The 17,556-nt window shown below is 48.4% G+C and overlaps 2 protein-coding genes across 4 annotated transcripts in view; one reads left to right on the top strand and one right to left on the bottom strand.

Annotated features, from left to right (window-relative positions):
• Positions 1-434: 434 nt before the first annotated feature.
• On the bottom strand, positions 435-7,890 carry TRAPPC1 (trafficking protein particle complex subunit 1). Of its 3 annotated transcripts, none has more exons than XM_072977177.2 (5): positions 7,764-7,890; positions 6,638-6,736; positions 4,210-4,280; positions 3,854-3,992; positions 435-2,115 (listed from the first exon to the last, which is right to left on the bottom strand). In XM_072977177.2, exons 2-5 carry the CDS (start codon positions 6,734-6,736, stop codon positions 1,987-1,989), a joined length of 438 nt encoding a protein of 145 aa, XP_072833278.1. In that variant the 5' UTR covers positions 7,764-7,890; the 3' UTR covers positions 435-1,986. The 3 variants fall into 3 exon arrangements, with proteins under 3 accessions (XP_072833278.1, XP_020665278.1, XP_020665277.1); XM_020809619.3 differs by lacking the exon at positions 7,764-7,890 and adding an exon at positions 7,427-7,509; XM_020809618.3 differs by lacking the exon at positions 7,764-7,890 and adding an exon at positions 7,331-7,507.
• Positions 7,718-17,556, top strand: part of CNTROB (centrobin, centriole duplication and spindle assembly protein) — a 31,506-nt gene continuing 21,667 nt past the window's right edge. Inside the window, exons 1-4 of the mRNA XM_072977171.2 lie at positions 7,718-7,856; positions 9,047-9,621; positions 10,397-10,502; positions 12,096-12,174. Of these exons, the coding sequence (XP_072833272.2) occupies positions 9,280-9,621; positions 10,397-10,502; positions 12,096-12,174 (527 nt within the window). The 5' untranslated portion in view covers positions 7,718-7,856; positions 9,047-9,279. The remainder of the gene's footprint in view (positions 7,857-9,046; positions 9,622-10,396; positions 10,503-12,095; positions 12,175-17,556) is intronic.

Below are 17,556 nucleotides of genomic sequence, written 5' to 3'. Positions count from 1 at the left end.
TTTTCTTGCATGCCTCCAGACTTAAGTACAGGATTGGTTTGATGCCTCTGCCCCCCCCTTGCTACCAAACAACTCTTGTATCTGTGTAACATCTGCTTCTGCCCCCAGAGAGTGGGAATTAAGCCATTTTGTTCAACCTGCTGCTGTGGGACAAGTGAGACGCAGCTCGCCAGAGGGCAAGGAAATGCCACTGAAAAGCACAATCCGTTCTCTGGCCTTCCACCTCTTCCCTTCTTGCTGCCCATCTGAATTCCGACGCAGGGGGGTCGTTTCCAAGTATGACTCAGCCAGGCAACATCGAAGCCATCAACCCAGCCCTCTTGAGAGCAATTCAATTAGGCTCCTCTCCAGGCTAAAGGCATAACGAGGCAGCCACGGAGACCTACTAGCACAGAAGCTTTCAGGCCATGCAAAATTTATCATGACACAAAGGAGAAGAGAGGCACTATCTTTATTTCTGATCAACTCATTTTGAAGAAGCTGGAAACAAGTTCAAACACACAGACGTCCCAGAGCTGAAAATGATCCGGAGCAACCCAAAATACATAAAAGGATCCAACCCGCCGCTATTACCGCCTTTCGGAGAAAAGAAGGGAGACAGCAGTTAACCCAGGCACTTAATACTTGGCCTAGAGGTATTGTTGCTGAGTGCCGATGCTTTATCTCTCTCTCTTGTTCTCTTGTGTTTCAAAGCCTGTAGAAATAAAAAAAAAGCCCTGTGCACTTGCAGCTGAGATTTCAGTACACCTCACTGGGCTTTGATGCCTTGTTTACTGGGTCTAAGGCAGCTATTTAGATCAGTCAGGCTCACCACCCAGAGTGCAGAGCATAGACGACTGGAGAGCGATGGCCAAGGTGAATGGGCTGCCAGCAGCGATCACAAAGGGAAAAGGGCCGGGGGGTCCTGGCTACAGCAAGGCGGCAGAGCTCATTGGAAAACCTGAGGAGGGTTCTCAAGCCACCTATAGAAACCCCTTGCAAACTGAAGTCCAAGCCAATGGGTATTTATTTCACAAATGTTGGAAGCAGCTTTTATAAATAATAATCCTATGGATGGTTTCTCCACCTTTTTGAGCTCTTCTGAGTCATGGAAGCGAGAAGCCAGATCTTTCCGAGATCGGCATCTGGGAAGGCCATGCTAGTCTGCTGCAGCGGTCCTTTCGCCTCCCTGCACCCTGGGGTACTCCGTGTCATGGCCAGACTGGGAGCGCCGCTGAACTGGAAATGCAGGAGAAACAGTGCGGCTATAAATAGAATGTAGGGAGCTGGGGAAGATGAGGCCAAGGGAAGAGGGGGGGGGGCTCTATAAATAGAAAGAAGCAGGTCAAGGCTGGCAAAGGACCCTGGGTAGGAATGGGGAAGTCGTCAGAAGATGACAAAAGTGAGTGCTGGGGTCCTACCCAAAAGAAGGACAGAAGGAAAGGCGCCGCGGGACAGTAGATCCGTGGTCAGCAAAATGGAGAGCAGGAGTTGCACATGGCTGCTCTCGGCCTTTCTGGAAATTTGCAGGCCATCTCTGTTTTTATTTTAAATTAGCCGAAGAAATGCATTTTCTGTCCCTGGAAGCCTCCAGGATCTTTAGCTTGGCATCCAGAGCATCTCCAACTCCCCACCACCACAGCGCCAACTTAACTGAAAGTGGACAACATGCATTTTGTTTCAGATTTTTCACCGTTTCAGGGGTTCTGCAGCATGAGGTGGGACCAGTGTGCACTTCAAAGAGATGGAGGCTGAGCTATGGCAAAGCGTCAAATGAGAAGGATCACAAAAGCACTGCTGGGGCTGAGGGTGCGGATCCTGTCCCTGGGAGGACTCCTGTCCCAAGCTGTCGCCACTCAGAGTCCTCATTCAAGTAGCAAAGGCTGTGTAGGGAAGGTCACGACAAGGGGAGGGGGGCCACGATCCACAGAGACTGGAGCAAGGAGTCTGTGCGCCTCTACCCCGATGCAAACTCATTCCTCGGTTGGGGGTTGGCCAGGACGTTAGTTAGCCTGCCCGGGCTGAGAAGAAGGGCAGGCCGCGGACAAAGCTGTCCAGCTTGTTCCGAAACAGCTCACTCTGGATGGTCTCGTTCAAGTTGCACAGAGGATTTTTGACCACGTAGTCCACGTAAATCTAGAGAGGAGACGAAAGGAGAAGAGTTAAAGCCCCCCGAGCCGAGGGAGGCCAGAGCCACCGCCCACGCCAAAGTGTTTTTGGAGAGAGGGGAATGGTTATTTCAAGTCTTGCCTCTCCAAGGAAGACTTCCACGTTGACCTGTTTCAACCTTCTTTGGGTTTCAGTGGTACCGCACACAACAGACGGATTCGCCAGCAGGGCCGCCCACCCTGCCAACACTTCACCTCGCAAGGTTTGCATTTTCACTTCCATCTGATGGAAGCCACAGAGCTGAACCACTAAATAAAAGAACTTCTGCAGAGGGCTGGTGCCATCGAAGGGGAGGGGCAAAACCGCCCCAGGAGACGATTTAAAGCCCAGAGGGAGCAGCTGTTTGAGTATTGATCATATACTCTCTCCTGAACGGGTGGTCTCCCACCATTCGCTAACCCACCTCTAAAAATCAGACAGAGACAGGGAGCCTGGGGAGGGGAGGGGGTGAGGCAGTGGACTCAAATCCCCCATCCTCCAACCCTCCTCCTCCACATGAGGAAAAAAAAGGAGGAGAAAGACAAAGCAGGTAGCTTGTGCTTCTGGGAACCGGTGGATTCTCTGCCTTCCGTCTGCCAAGCTCATTGGTTTTCTCTGAGGTTGCTGTTCCCGCTACCTTTCTATTTTTACTTCGCTAATTTGATTAAATTAAAAACGCACAGAGCAGCGGTAATTATCCAGTAACATCTTCTGAAGCTTAATTTGAGCATCTGCAGTTCTCTCCATGGGTTTATTTATTTTATTTTAATTTGTTGGTCCTCCCACCTTTCTCCCACAGTAGGGACGTGCTTTATTTGTTGTTACCTTCTTTATTGTTGTTCACGATGCTGTGTTGTTGGTTTCGTTTGTGCCAATTCATCCTGAGTAATGCTCATTATGCCTTAGAAGGCAGAGAAGCGGTTCTTACAAGCATCCATTTCATCACATTTCAGGGGCACAGCCCGCCTGTCTTTTCCTCAGCACTGTCTTTATGCAAACGCACCCCAGCAACCACAAGGTGAACGCAGCCATAAAAACGAAACAAACTCTCCAGTCCCTTAGTGACTAAGTGGGAATTTCAAGTGAACTGGTTTACTTATTTATCTATTTACTGCATTTATACCCTGCAAATCTAGTCAATCGACTGCTCTGGGCGGCTTCCAACATATATAATAATAATTTAAACAATTTACCTGACCACTTCCATTTTTTGGGGGTGGGTGGGTGGTTTTTTTTGTTTACCGCCTTTTAGCGTGGTATTTGTTTGATCCTTTTAAATATCTGTATACAGCAGGACTCTCTTATCTGCAGGATCAGTATCCACCGATCCACCCATCCATGGTCTGAAAATATTAAAAGAAAAATCCTAGAAACATATATTTCTAAAGATAAACTTACCAGAACTAACCACTAGAAGGAGCCAGAGACCACACTATGGATAGCGTTTGCTGTAAACTGCGCTTTTCAGCATCCGTGGGAAGGCTTGGAACGGATTCTCTACAGATACGGGGGCCCTGCTGTACTTACCGCTGTTAGCTTTACCTACTGTCTTTTAATGATTTAAGCTGCCTGGGGTCCTTTTTTAAGGAGAAAGGCAGGGTAAAAATATTTTAAATAAACAAACAAACAAATTGGCATGCGCTTGCATACAGGAGATCGGTGGCAAGGGCTACTGTGAGACATAAAGATGGGGGACAGGGGGGGAGACAGCAAAGCCCTCACTCACATAGCTGTAGATCTGGTGCAGCACGTCCCGGATGTTGCCCACCCCCAAGTCCGTGTTCATCACCACCTTCAGCCCCGTGGGTGTCTCGTAGTAGTGCAGCTTGTATTTGCTAGTCTGGAAGGAGAGAAAGCCGTCCTTCCTGGGGCACAAAGGTTAAGGAGAACAGAAGGAAAGAAGAGAACAAGGAGAGAACCTGCCAAGTTTCCCTCTCCCTGGTTTCCATATAGGTCAGCCTTGAAATCCCAGCTTTGTATGGCCTGAACAACAACAACAAAAAGAGAGAGCAGAATCCCGACCCTTTCCATCCCACAATCGCAAGAAAAGGGGCGGGGGGAACCTTTCAGAAGAAAGGATACATGTCCACGGGGCTCATCTTGCTCACGAAGGAGCGGATGGAGAAGAGCATGCCGTACATTAGTTTGAACTCCTGCAGTAGGGAGTGGACAACAGGAGGAGAAGGGATGAAAATCCGTGGCAAAGACACCAGCGTTTGGCAGAGCCGGCCACATGGATTTGCTATGCTCCAGCATCACACGCTGGCCAGTAGCAGCAGGTCACTCATTATAATACGCTGGACTGTTATTTCAGCCCTTCCCCAGCCCCACCCGCCCTTGGTCACACACACACAAAATCACAGCTTTACATGTCCCCACATGTTAAAGCCTGACAGGTCAGTCTAGAACACTGGTTCTTAACCTTGGGTTACTCAGGAGTTTTGGACTGCAACTCCCAGAAGCCTTCACCACCAGCTGTCCTGACTGGGGTTTCTGGGAGTCGCAGTTCAAAAGCATCCGAGTAACAAAGGTTAAGAACCACTGGTCTAGAAGATGAAGGCAGACACTCATTTTTGCAGACTGTGGAGCCTCTGCAGCCACCAAACGTGACAGCAAAAGTCATTTCAAAACTGTATTTTTTTTGGCTTCGAACAAGGCACATCAGAAGGATGTTCCTTCTTTTAAAGACACCTCCTGCAGCTGCAACTAACTCCTTTACGTCTGCTGCCAAATTTGGGTGGTATGCATGGGCAGCTTGAGGGCTATGGAAGGCCTTGGGTTTTCCACACTTGGCTTCCTAAAAGAGAGAGAGGTGTGAGGTTGAGGCAACTTTCCTTCCCAGAAGGTTTACCTCCATATTCTTTGGGGTCCTGCAGAGTGCCAAACATGCTACTGGTGCTAAATAAATAAATAAAAGAGGCTGATAAAGTGTGGTAGTAGGACTCCCACACTCTCCCACTCAGTCATTGATCTTCCGGGGCCTGGATTTTCAATGGTCACTTATTCCCTTGCATAGGGTAGATGTTCTTTCAAGCCCAAGAAGAGAAGGGCTGAAACGCCTCCACCTGCCTACCTGCCTTCTGTGATCCATCCAACAGCTAAAGACAGCCTTGGAACAAAGACTGTCAACCTTTTTTTGGGTAAGTGGGTCACCACCCCAACCTAGGATCAGACTCTCCATAGTCACCCCACTTCCACCCGCCTCTCTGCTAGGGCCGGAAGACTTCCGAACATGTACACATGAACAGTTGCGGGCTCGCCTGCCACAGCGTGTACGTGTGTTAGCATGCCTGTGTGTGCACCCCTCTGCCCCAGCTTTGCCCACTGTGGGCTGCTGCGGCTTCTGCCTCATCAACCACAACGGGGACCGGCTGCCACTTTTCCCCTTGGAGCATTCTTTCAGCTGATCTTCCAGAGTTCTTTTCAGCCACGGAGAAAAACACACAGGGTAGAAACACAATGCTTTCTCAGGTACAGTCTCCCCTCCTCCCTTGTGTTTTGGGTCTTTAAGAACCAAAGGAACAAAGAAAGCCGTTGCAAAGCTGTTCCTCCCCCAGACTGGAAAGAGTGCTGAAGACCTGAACGGACAGATTGCACAGATTTTAAAGCAAGAGGAGAGGTAAATAGAGTAGCTTCAGGGAAACGGGAGATGCTAAAGCACTCTTCACTGGACTGATTAAAATTAAAAAAAATTTTTTTTACTCTGCTAAAGCATCACATGTAATCCGCTTAACGTCTTTGTATCAACTGACAGCTTAGTCACGCTCACTTGGAATGATACCAAATTTTGAAAGCTTTTTAATAGGAAAGATTAAGAGAAATGAAAATAAGCACCTTGCAAGTCCAACCAAGCTAAAAATAAAGAAAACCACTGCTAAGCAATGGAACTTAAATTAGTGGTCCTTTCATTTCATATGTTTAAACATTAGCACATATTGCAATTTTAATTGCATCTGATTTTGAAAAACACTTGGTAAGCCATCTCGGATGAGCTGAGAAGCAAAAGAAGCAAGAAGATAAATAATAAAACATAACTAACCTGTCACATTTTGTAATGTAGCCATCTCCATACTGACACCCTACATTCATATTATTCAGGGCCATATATTACCTTATTATTGCTTAGTTGTTAAGTCATGTCTGACTCTTGGTGACCCCAAGGGCCAGAGCATGCCAGGCCCTCCTCTCTTCCACTGCCTCCTGGCGGTGGATCAAATTCATGTTGGTATTGCCTGGCCTGGGCCTAATGATGACTATGTGCTGTCAACTGATTCAGATTCATAATGACACATTCCAAGGTTTTCTAGGTATGAGGCCATTAGAAGTGGTTTACTCCTCCCTTCTTCTGAGAGCACTTCTGGGACTGTGCAGTTCGCCCAAAGCCGCACAGGTTGGCCCTTTTTCTACAAGGCATGGTGCGCATTAAAACCCTTAACCTCTAGACCCCGCAGCCATGAACCAAATTCATGGGGCTCTTCAGTCGCCACTCCTGGCCTGCCTGGAGCCTTACCTCCTCTTTGGAGATGCCAGCTTGTTTCTTACGGTTCCACTCGCTGTAGTGCAGGCAGGCACCGTTGCGGTCAAAGATGTACAAGTTATGCACCGTCATCTAGAAATAAAACCAGAAGATTTAGTTGCATGCATGCCCAGCAATTGTGTCTAACGCAAACATGTCCCGACGTTTTGGGTTGCTTCACTTTAGAAGTTTTGGGGAGAAAATCTTAAGCCTCTTCAAACATGTCCATCTAAAAGGAACTATGAGAGCCAAGCATCAGGGCAGAAAATCGAATGCTCTGACAACGCTCCTTCCTTCTGCTTTGCTCTGCTCCTGGGATGCAACTGGAGGGGTGATGCTGGGGAGGTTGTTCTCTGAGAAGACAGGGTCGTGGCTTGTGCCCTGGCACTCAGGTGGGTCCCCATCATGGTGCACTCCTTGCTAAGCAATCCCCGGCCTGCAGCACACAGCTTGGCTCACTGACTTGAGCCACCTGGCTGGTGCTGGAACAGCAGCTCCCAAATTCGGCGGAGGGGGGGTTCCCCATGTTCCTGGACTACAACTCCCATGAAGTCTAGGTGGCCCTTTCAGGGCAGAGGGCTTCTGGGAGCTGTAGTCCGGAGGCGTTTGGAACCCACAGCCCTAGGAAAGAGCCACTGGGGCTCTTCTGTCAATAAAGTCAGGACACGAGTAGGGAAACTAGCTTGCCTTGGAGATGATGATGAGGAGGGCGATGATGATGAAGAGGGCGCACCAGAGGACCTAGGCCGGCCCCCTCGCCTCTGCTCCCAGGAAAAGGCTCACCGTGGTCTCTATGGCAACCCCTCCCTAGTCAATGGCTCCCCGGCGCTTCCACTTCCGGGAGAGGGGCGGAAGAGAGGTATAACGACCCTATCTCCCCCGCCGATTGGTCAACTTCTCGGTCTGTCCCACTAGCTCCGCCTCCCCGGCCTGCTGGGTGACTAGGGAGCCACCCCTTCCCTCGCCCCGCCCTCTCCGCCCGCAAGCAAAATGGCGGCGGCGCCTTCGCCCCCTCGCCCCTGCTCCCGCCCAAGCAGGGCTTTGCCAGGAGTTGCGCGGGGCCGAGACGAAAACGTTGGGCCTTCCGTGAGGGGTGGCGGTGCGGCCTAGTGGCGGTTACCGGGAGTGCGCCCCCCCCGGGCGGAGGCGAGCGGGAGAGGAGGAGGAGCAGCTCCCGGCGGATGGGGGAGGGAGGGAAGCGGGGCGTCCGCAGGTGAGGAAGGAAAGGCCGAGGATGGACTTCGAGGTGGGGGGGAGGGGGGATCAAGGGCGGGGACAGGTGCGTGGGGGCGGGGCCAGAGGCTCGGTGGGCGGGGCTTCGACGAGGTAAGCGGGAGGTGAGGAATGGAATGCGGGGAGGTGTGCAACTGGAGGGACTTCCTTTCGGAACTACAAATCCCAGAATGCCGTGCCCGCCCCTCGGGAGAGTGCATTGTGGGATTTGTAGTTCTGCCCCAGGGAACTTTTCCTGGAGCTGGTAAAGTGGATTTTTTTTTAAAAAAAAAGATGAGAATAAGGCTTTGACATGGGATAACTTATGGACTCCATGCATTCCTGGCCAACAATTCCTAGTAGCGTCTTCAAGGGTTTGGAAAAGGTGAGGGAGGCACAGTATTTTGAGGAAAACTGAACTATTCGCCAGTAACAGAGATATATGTAGGCTGCAATCCTGATGATTAGCATAGTAAGTCATACTAGAGTAGGCCTATTGAATCAGTAGGGGTTTGGGGAGCCAGCTGTAATTTCCATTGATTCAAATGGGCCTACTCGGCTTGTGACTTTTCTTGTTGATTAGTCAGTTGTGTCCGACTCTTTGTGACCCCATGGACCAGAGCACACCAGGCCCTCCTGCCTCCCGGAGTTGGGTCAGATTCATGTTGGTCGCTTCGATGACCCTGTCCAACCATCTCATCCTCGGTCGTCCCCTTCTCTCTTGCCTTCACACTTTCCCAACATCAGGGTCTTTTCCAGGGAGTCTTCTCTTCTCATGAGATGGCCAAAGGATTGGAGCCTCAGCTTCAGGATCTGTCCTTCCAGGGAGCACTCAGGCTTGAGTAAGTCACAACTAGAGTAGGCCCATTTCAATCAGTGGAATTTGTGGAGGAGTAAATCCCCATTGATTAAGTTGGACCTACTCTTGTGCAACTGACTATGTTAAGCAACGGGATTCCAGCCATTTAGCGCCAGGTAGCTTGCAGAACTTTAGCGCTGTGACCAGTGCAGCAGTCGTTGACTGCCAGGTTGCCTGCAGTTCATTTAACCCTCATCTGGAGCTGTTTCAAGTGGTTAGTGGGATCTCAGCAGCTTCAGTTGAGGTCCACCAGTTGCTTGATATAAACGGCATTTTTCTTGGTTGCCCTCTGTTAATTTTTGTACCCTTTGGGCTGAAACTTGATCTTTTAGGGACCAGTTAGGATGACGTCATGTCTACTCCGTTTCCCGTGTGACACCAAACAAAGCAACTTCTCACAGCATCTGCTCCACAACAGATCAACACACATAAAAACCCCTTCCTTTTCCTTGGGAACATGTTGTCATGAGATCCTCCATTGTGACAGAGACCCCGGGCTTCTGAGCCTAGAACACCTGCAGGCCAGTTAGCCGGAGGAAACGCTTTGGACTCCCAACCCTTTTCCATGGCAGAGAAGAACACCAGTCGGGGGCTGGCGTCTTCCATCCACAGCGAAGATCTGTTGAGCGACATGGAGCTTCTGCCGGTCTCAGAACCCACCTCCCCTGCGCATCGGATGCCTCGTTCTCCATCGGCCACCCCCTATACCTCCAAAGTGACGGCCCAGCTCTATGCCTCTCTGCACCAGAGCCGGCAGGCGGAGGCTCAGGCCCGCTCCCACCTGGAGAACCAGCGCAGCTTGTCTTTGGCCGAGGAAGCTAAGACCGCTGACATTGATCTGGAGACTCTGGCTGAAGAACTGAGCCATCGGCTTTCGACCGGTGTGGAGACCAGCTCGTACAGAAAGGTGAGGAAGCCGTACAGGAAGCAGGAGATGGCTTGCCTTTTTAAAATAACATTAATCAAGTCCTGTGTCAGTTCAGCCCTTTAGTTCAATCATTAGTCCTGCCTCAAGGCTACCTTCGTCTCGTAGCATTTTGCTGAAAGGGCTATCAGAAGAGAGACCACCGTGTCATTTTGATTGTACTTGATCTCAGCTCATTTCCAATACTAAGCAGGAGACTGCATGCTTAATACCAGTATGGGAGGCCTTGTGAGTCTAGGCAGGAATCTGGCTTAGAATTTATTTATTTATTTATTTATTTATTTATTTATTTATTTATTTATTTATTTATTTATTTCCTGCCTATCTGGTTGAAACGACCACTCTGAAGAGTGATGGCTAACAGTCAGAGATGTGCCAAGTGTTTGAATCGACAGAAGTCTCCTTCTGTTGTTTCTGCAGCCTCTTGCAAAAGATGATGGAGGAGGCAAGAGAGAGGCTGTGAGAGGAGATAGGATTTGAGGTGGTCCAAGACAGTTTGATGCCTGAGGCAAAAGACAAGACACTCCTCCCCACCCCCCCACCCCCGGCCCAATTCAAATAAAAGAAACGGATGGAAGTGATAGTTGTAAATTCCTTTATCCACTTAAGGGAAGCATGTTAGTTGAGAGTGTGAAGAACAGGGCCGGGGGCTGAACAGAATAGTTGGGGGGGCAGCCACTTGCCGTTACTGGTTGGTGCCTCAGTTGGGGGGGCAGCCATGCACAGAAAAATAAACAGGGCTTGTCTCCTCTTGCAGGGTGGTGGGGATGCTGCCGTCGCTGAATCCCGTCACATCACAGAGATGGAGAATGTGCGCTGCCACTTACAGAGCATGCTTCGGGGGTCCAGGGACGCCGCTCAGGGTAAGATATAGGACTTCGGAGTGAGTAAACTTATGCCCGTCCTTGTGGGGAGAGCTGCTCCCCAGCTGGATGAGGCCTGGGGTCATCATTTCCCATACTTCCCAGCTTCTGTTGCTGAAAAGGCAAACTGCTTTGCAGTATAATCTGAAGGCTGGTCTCTTCCACATTTGGTAAAAATACAAGCCTTCTTTTCTTCAGCGTTTTTCATTTTCACAGTAGATTTAGGGGCCACTTAACATATGCCGGGACCTGTTGTTTAAGACTGTTCCACAGTTTCAGAACCACTGCCTTAGAAAAAGACTTGCAAAGCTAAAGTAACTGTTTGTGCCAGTATTGTTTTATACTGGGAATGAAACTCTTCTCTTCTTACGCATTGTCAACACATATCATCTTTAAAGGGTCTGGCAGCACTGATACATCTAGATGTATTTGTTCCCCAGGAGATAAACTCTGAATTGGCTTGCAAAACAAACAGTATAAATACAAACTAAAAGCACCGTAGGCAGTTAAAAGGCAGCGTTTATATATAGCAGGGGCAAAGTGATTAGAAAGATATAATAAAATGGGGAAAGCCCAAGATTTATTCAACTTAGATGAAAGCTTAGCATGCTGGAATGGCTAGGAAGGTCTTGCCTGTGTTTCCCACACAGAGCCTACAGGAATGGTGCAGCAGCTGGGGCTGTTATTGTAGAACGTCTGTTGACAGATCTAAAGTTTATGTAAAGGTAAAGTCTGAAGCTGTTAGGTAAAGGTTCCCCTTGACATTTAGTCCAGTCGTGTCCGACTCTAGGGGGCGGTGCTCATCCCCATCTCCAAGCTGTAGAGCCAGCGTTTGTCTGTAGACAGTTTCCATGGTCACATGGCCAGCGCGACTAGACACATAACGCCATGACCTTCCCACCGAGGTGGTCCCTATTTACCTACTCGCACTTACATGCTTTCAAATGGCTAGGTTCGGCATTAGCTTGCCATTCCTCTTCATGCCATGAATCCAGAAGCTTTCCTGTGGGCATTTATGCCCACAAGATCTCTGGAGCTTTCTGGTGGCTGGGATAAAACCCAGATTTAATAGTAATAAACAGGAAGCTGCCCAGCAGAAATCATTCCCGAGCTTGGAGAAATTTCATTTGGGCCAAGAACCCCCAAGGGCTCCCCCATGAGCCAGGCTGTGCTAGTCGGGAGGGGTCAGAAAGTTATTGTCCCAAACCAATAACTTTTCCAGATACTGAAATTGTGCTTTCTTGGCAAAACCCAGCTTGATGTGAACACCCAGGAAAACAGGAGAGCTGATTTTTTAATCCCAACAGTTTGCTTGAGGTTCAATGTATAACTTAATTCATTTCTTTTCAATACCGTGAGCCGCCTTGAGTCCCTTGTCTGGAGAAAAATGACCTATAAGCAAGACAAATACATACATAAATAAATGGTACCAGTCTTGCGGGACACCTCCAGAGAACCATCGGGAACACTCCCTGTTTGATTCCGTTCCGCCAACTGTTCTGTGCCAGCTGTGGTGAAAGAGAGGAGGGAGCTGCTTCTCCCTAAAACCTCCTCCAAGCCTGCTGATAACAACTTCCTCCTCTCTCCCTGCAGGGGACGCTGTGCCACTGGGGAACTTTGAGCGGAAAGATGATGATTCCTTTGAGAGCGACAGCACAACCGCCCTGCTCAAGTAAGATTATCTTAACGAGCTTCCAACACCCTGGATCGGTCTGTGCTGTAGCCCAGTGCGGAGCGGCTGAGCTACTGCAGCTTTCATTTCCCAGAGGGAGAGGCATTTTTTAAAAAAAGAATCCCTGTCTAAAACAGAATTGTGGGTGGGTTTTAGCAACGGCAGCTGGGAGACCTTTGTGTCCCTTTGTAGCTGTTTTAATTTAGGACTGATTCACACAGTGGTTGCTTTTGGCACACCTCAGCAAACTATGGTCTGTGTTAAATCACATGATTGTCCACTAACTGTCATGGCTCCATCTTGCAGAATCCCGGGATTTATGATTGCTTTACTAGAGCACTCAAAGGTTGCAACCACAGTCAGATTGCAGACCCCAACAATTCTGCAGGGTGCACTTGTGGTGGTGAATAAAATAGCAATCTGCTATCGGAGTGTTAGTACCGCCTTCCATGGTTTGTTGCTTAAGCTATGGATTGCACAGTGGATTTCCGCCAGTCTCAGCTTGTCTTTCCCATTTCCCGTTGGCTTCACTCCCACCCCTTTTCAAAGCCCTCGCTTTAGAATGAGCAGCTGGGGGGGGGGACAAGTGAGGGACAAACCACAGTGGCCAAGTTGGACATCACAACAAGCTGTGGTTTCAGAAAGTCAGAATCCATAAAATAACGCTGTGTGGGTCTGGTTAACCTGCTGTGGTTTGTCAGCAGAGGAGGAGGTACATACAAATCATAAGCTAGTATGTTCTCTCAAGACCTATGAAATCTATAGAATCACAGAATAATGGAGTTGGAAAGGGCCTATAAAGCGATCCAGTCCAAACCCCTGCTCAAGTCAGCAATCCAAATCAAAGCAGATCTGACAGAGGATTGTCTGGTTTTCTCCTGAAGGCCTCCAGCGTTGGAGCGCTTCTTCTCCCCCCTAAGGTCATGGGTTCTATTCTCATACTGCTCCTACAGTTAAGAAGTTTTTCCCGATAGTCAGCCTAAATTTGGCTTCCTGTCACTTGAGCCCATGATGACACGTTCTGCATTCTGGGATGATTGAGAACAGATCCTGCCCCTCCTCTGTAGGGCTACCCTTGTTTAAATCTCCCTGTGCTTGTTGCTTATTTGAGGTTCATGGACATTCTTATCGAGATTAGGACTGGAGGAATTCTTTTAATGCTGTAAGCCGCCTTGGGGTCCCTTTTAAGGAGAAAGGTGGGGTAAAAATATTTTAAATAAATAAATATGTCAGATTCTCAGCAATCCCCTTCATGGATTGCTGCCTTGTTGTGGCGAAGGGGCTTGAGTAACTCAGAGAAGCTATGGGCTATGCCGTGCAGGGACACCCAAGACGGACAGGACATAGTGGAGAGTTCCGACTAAACGCAATCCACCTGGAGTAGGAAATGGCAAGCCACTCCAGTATCTTTGCCAAGAACGCCCCATGATCAGAAACAAAAGGCTAAAAGATATGACGCTGGAAGATGGGCCCCTCAGGTCGGAAGGCGTCCAACATGCTACTGAGGAAGAGCGGAGGACAAGTACAAGTAGCTCCAGAGCTAATGAAGTGGTTGGGCCAAAGCTGAAAGGACGCTCAGCTGTGGACGTGCCTGGAAGTGAAAGGAAAGTCCAATGCTGTAAAGAAAAATACTGCATAGGAACCTGGAATGTAAGATCTCTGAACGTTGGGAAGCTGGAGGTGGTCAAACAGGAGATGGCAAGAATAAACATCGACATCCTGGGCATCAGTGAACTAAAATGGACAGGAATGGGCGAATTCAGCTCAGATGATTATCATATCTACTACTGTGGGCAAGAATCCCGTAGAAGGAATGGAGTAGCCCTCATAGTCAACAAAAGAGTGGGAAAAGCTGTAATGGGATACAATCTCAAAAATGATAGAATGATGTCAATACGAATCCAAGGCAGACCATTCAACATCACAATAATCCAAGTTTATGCACCAACCAGCATTGCTGAGGAGACTGAAATTGAACAATTCTATGAAGATTTACAACACCTTCTAGAACTGACACCAAAGAAAGATGTTCTTCTCATTCTAGGGGACTGGAATGCTAAAGTAGGGAGCCAAGAGATAAAAGGAACAACAGGGAAGTTTGGCCTTGGAGTTCAGAACGAAGCAGGACAAAGGCTAATAGAGTTTTGTCAAGAGAATAAGCTGGTCATCACAAACACTCTTTTCCAACAACACAAGAGGCGACTCTATACATGGAAATCACCAGATGGGCAATATCGAAATCAGATTGATTATATTCTCTGCAGCCAAAGATGGAGAAGCTCTATACAGTCAGCAAAAACAAGACCTGGAGCTGACTGCGGTTCTGATCATCAGCTTCTCATAGCAAAATTCAAGCTTAGACTGAAGAGAGTAGGAAAAACCACTGGGCCACTCAGGTATAATCTAAACCAAATCCCTTATGAATACACAGTGGAAGTAAAGAACAGATTTAAGGAACTAGATTTGGTGGACAGAGTGCCTGAAGAACTTTGGATAGAGGCTCGTAACATTGTCCAGGAGGCAGCAACGAAAACCATCCCAAAGAAAAGGAAATGCAAGAAAGCAAAGTGGCTGTCCAACGAGGCCTTAGAAATAGCAGAGAGGAGAAGGGAAGCAAAATGCAAGGGAGATATGGAAAGTTACAGAAAATTGAATGCAGACTTCCAAAGAATAGCAAGGAGAGACAAGAGGGCCTTCTTAAATGAACAATGCAAAGAAATAGAGGAAGATAACAGAAAAGGAAAGACCAGAGAGCTGTTCAGGAAAATTGGAGATATTAGAGGAACATTTTGCGCAAAGATGAACATGATAAAAGACAAAAATGGGAGGGACCTAACAGAAGCAGAAGACGTCAAGAAGAGGTGGCAAGAATACACAGAGGAATTATATCAGAAAGATTTGGATATCCCGGACAACCCAGACAATGTAGTTGCTGACCTTGAGCCAGACATCCTGGAGAGTGAAGTCAAGTGGGCCTTAGAAAGCCTGGCTAACAACAAGGCCAGTGGAGGTGATGGCATCCCAGTTGAACTATTTAAAATCTTGAAAGATGATGCTGTTAAGGTGCTACATTCAATATGCCAGCAAGTTTGGAAAACCCAACAGTGGCCAGAGGATTGGAAAAGATCAGTCTACATCCCAATCCCAAAGAAAGGCAGTGCCAAAGAATGCTCCAACTACCGAACAATTGCACTCATTTCGCACGCTAGCAAGGTTATGCTCAAAATCCTCCAAGGTAGGCTTCAGCAGTATGTGGACCGAGAACTCCCAGAAGTACAAGCTGGATTCCGAAGAGGCAGAGGAACTCGAGACCAAATTGCTAACTTGCGCTGGATTATGGAGAAAGCCAGAGAGTTCCAGAAAAATATCTACTTCTGCTTCATTGACTATGCGAAAGCCTTTGACTGTGTGGACCACAACAAACTATGGCAAGTTCTTAAAGAAATGGGAGTGCCTGACCACTTTATCTGTCTCCTGAGAAACCTATATGTGGGACAGGAAGCAACAGTTAGGACTGGTCATGGAACAACTGAGTGGTTCAAAATTGGGAAAGGAGTACGGCAAGGCTGTATATTGTCCCCCAGCTTATTTAACTTATATGCAGAATACATCATGCGGAAGGCTGGACTGGAAGAAACCCAAGCCGGAATTAAGATTGCCGGAAGAAATATCAACAACCTCCGATATGCAGATGATACCACTCTGATGGCAGAAAGTGAGGAGGAATTAAAGAACCTTGTAATGAGAGTGAAAGAGGAGAGTGCAAAAAATGGTCTGAAACTCAACATCAAAAAAACTAAGATCATGGCCACTGGTCCCATCACCTCCTGGGAAATAGAAGGGGAAGATATGGAGGCAGTGTCAAATTTTATCTTCCTGGGCTCCATGATCACTGCAGATGGAGACAGCAGCCCTGAAATTAAAAGACGCCTTCTTCTTGGGAGGAAAGCGATGACAAATCTTGACAGCATCTTGAAAAGCAGAGACATCACCTTGCCAACAAAAGTCCGAATAGTCAAAGCTATGGTTTTTCCTGTCGTGATGTATGGAAGTGAGAGCTGGACCATAAAGAAAGCAGACCGCCGAAGAATTGATGCCTTTGAATTGTGGTGCTGGAGGAGGCTCTTGAGAATCCCCTGGACTGCAAAGAGAACAAACCTATCAATTCTAAAGGAAATCAACCCTGAGTGCTCACTGGAAGGACAGATCCTGAAGCTGAGGCTCCAGCACTTTGGCCATCTCATGAGAAGAAAAGAGTCCTTGGAAAAAACCTTGATGTTAGGAAGGTGTGATGGCAAGAGGAGAAGGGGACGACCGAGGATGAGATGGCTGGACAGTGTCTGCGAAGCAACCAACATGAACCTGACACAACTCCGGGAGGCAGTAGAAGACAGGAGGGCCTGGCGTGCTCTGGTCCATGGGGTCACGAAGAGTCGGACACGACTAAACGACTAAACACACACACACACAGATTCTCAGAGTAAAAGCAGAAGAATCCTTACAGACTAATAACATACGGGGTGTGTGTTATTTTATTTGCTTGTTTATTTCATTTCATTTATATGTCATCTTTCTCTCAGGATTGTGATCCAAGGTCACAGGTATAGCCCATTAAAACACAATAAATGGGCACGCATTAAAGGCAACAGGCCGAATGAAAGGCAGTCTAAATGTACTCACACACCTGTCTTGTCCAACAGAAAGCAAGTCACAGCAGACAAGAAGAAAGAGTTAAGATGCTAGCAAAGTACCTAGCTGGAACTGAAGCTTTTAAGCAGGCCATCAGAGCTCTCCTTACTGCTCCACTGTGACTTGTCCACAGCCTCTGGAAGAAACCTCCTCACGAGGAGACCTTTACTCTTGAGGAGATCACTTGCTCTAGCCGAGCACTCCTTCGGAGGACTCTGGTCTGCCTCTTTTGAGCATCCATGCTGAGCGAGGGGCCCCTGCTCTGCCTCTGAGCCCAAGACTTCTGTGGATCCTCAGCCTTCTCCATCCAGAGTTCCTCCTGGATCTCTGGCCTGCGTGGTTCTGTAGGAGCGGTCGCTGCTCACTGCCCTGGATCGTCCTGCAAGGAGGAGTCCTTGTAACCAGGGCCATGAGTGGCAACACAGAGCATTACTCTTAAGTTCAGTTCCCTCTTCCCTCGATCATTGGAAGGGACCCTCCTTTGGCCCGGACCAGAATCGGGGTTCTGTAAGAAACAGCCAATCAATGCCTTCTGCAGAAGAGGCAAGGATCAGGCCACCGAACAGAGGGCAGCCCCGGAGGGAGGCAAGTGAGGTAGCTCAGCATAGCTGGGACAAGATCCTTGTTTTGGCCACAATGGCTGAGGAAGAGGGGCGGGGGGAGAAATTCTGAGAGTTAGAGCCCAAAATAAGG

This window comes from Pogona vitticeps, chromosome 6 (genome assembly GCF_051106095.1).
Source record: "Pogona vitticeps strain Pit_001003342236 chromosome 6, PviZW2.1, whole genome shotgun sequence".
NCBI classification, from domain to species: Eukaryota; Metazoa; Chordata; class Lepidosauria; order Squamata; family Agamidae; genus Pogona; species Pogona vitticeps.
This window is presented reverse-complemented; position numbering and strand designations above follow the sequence as displayed.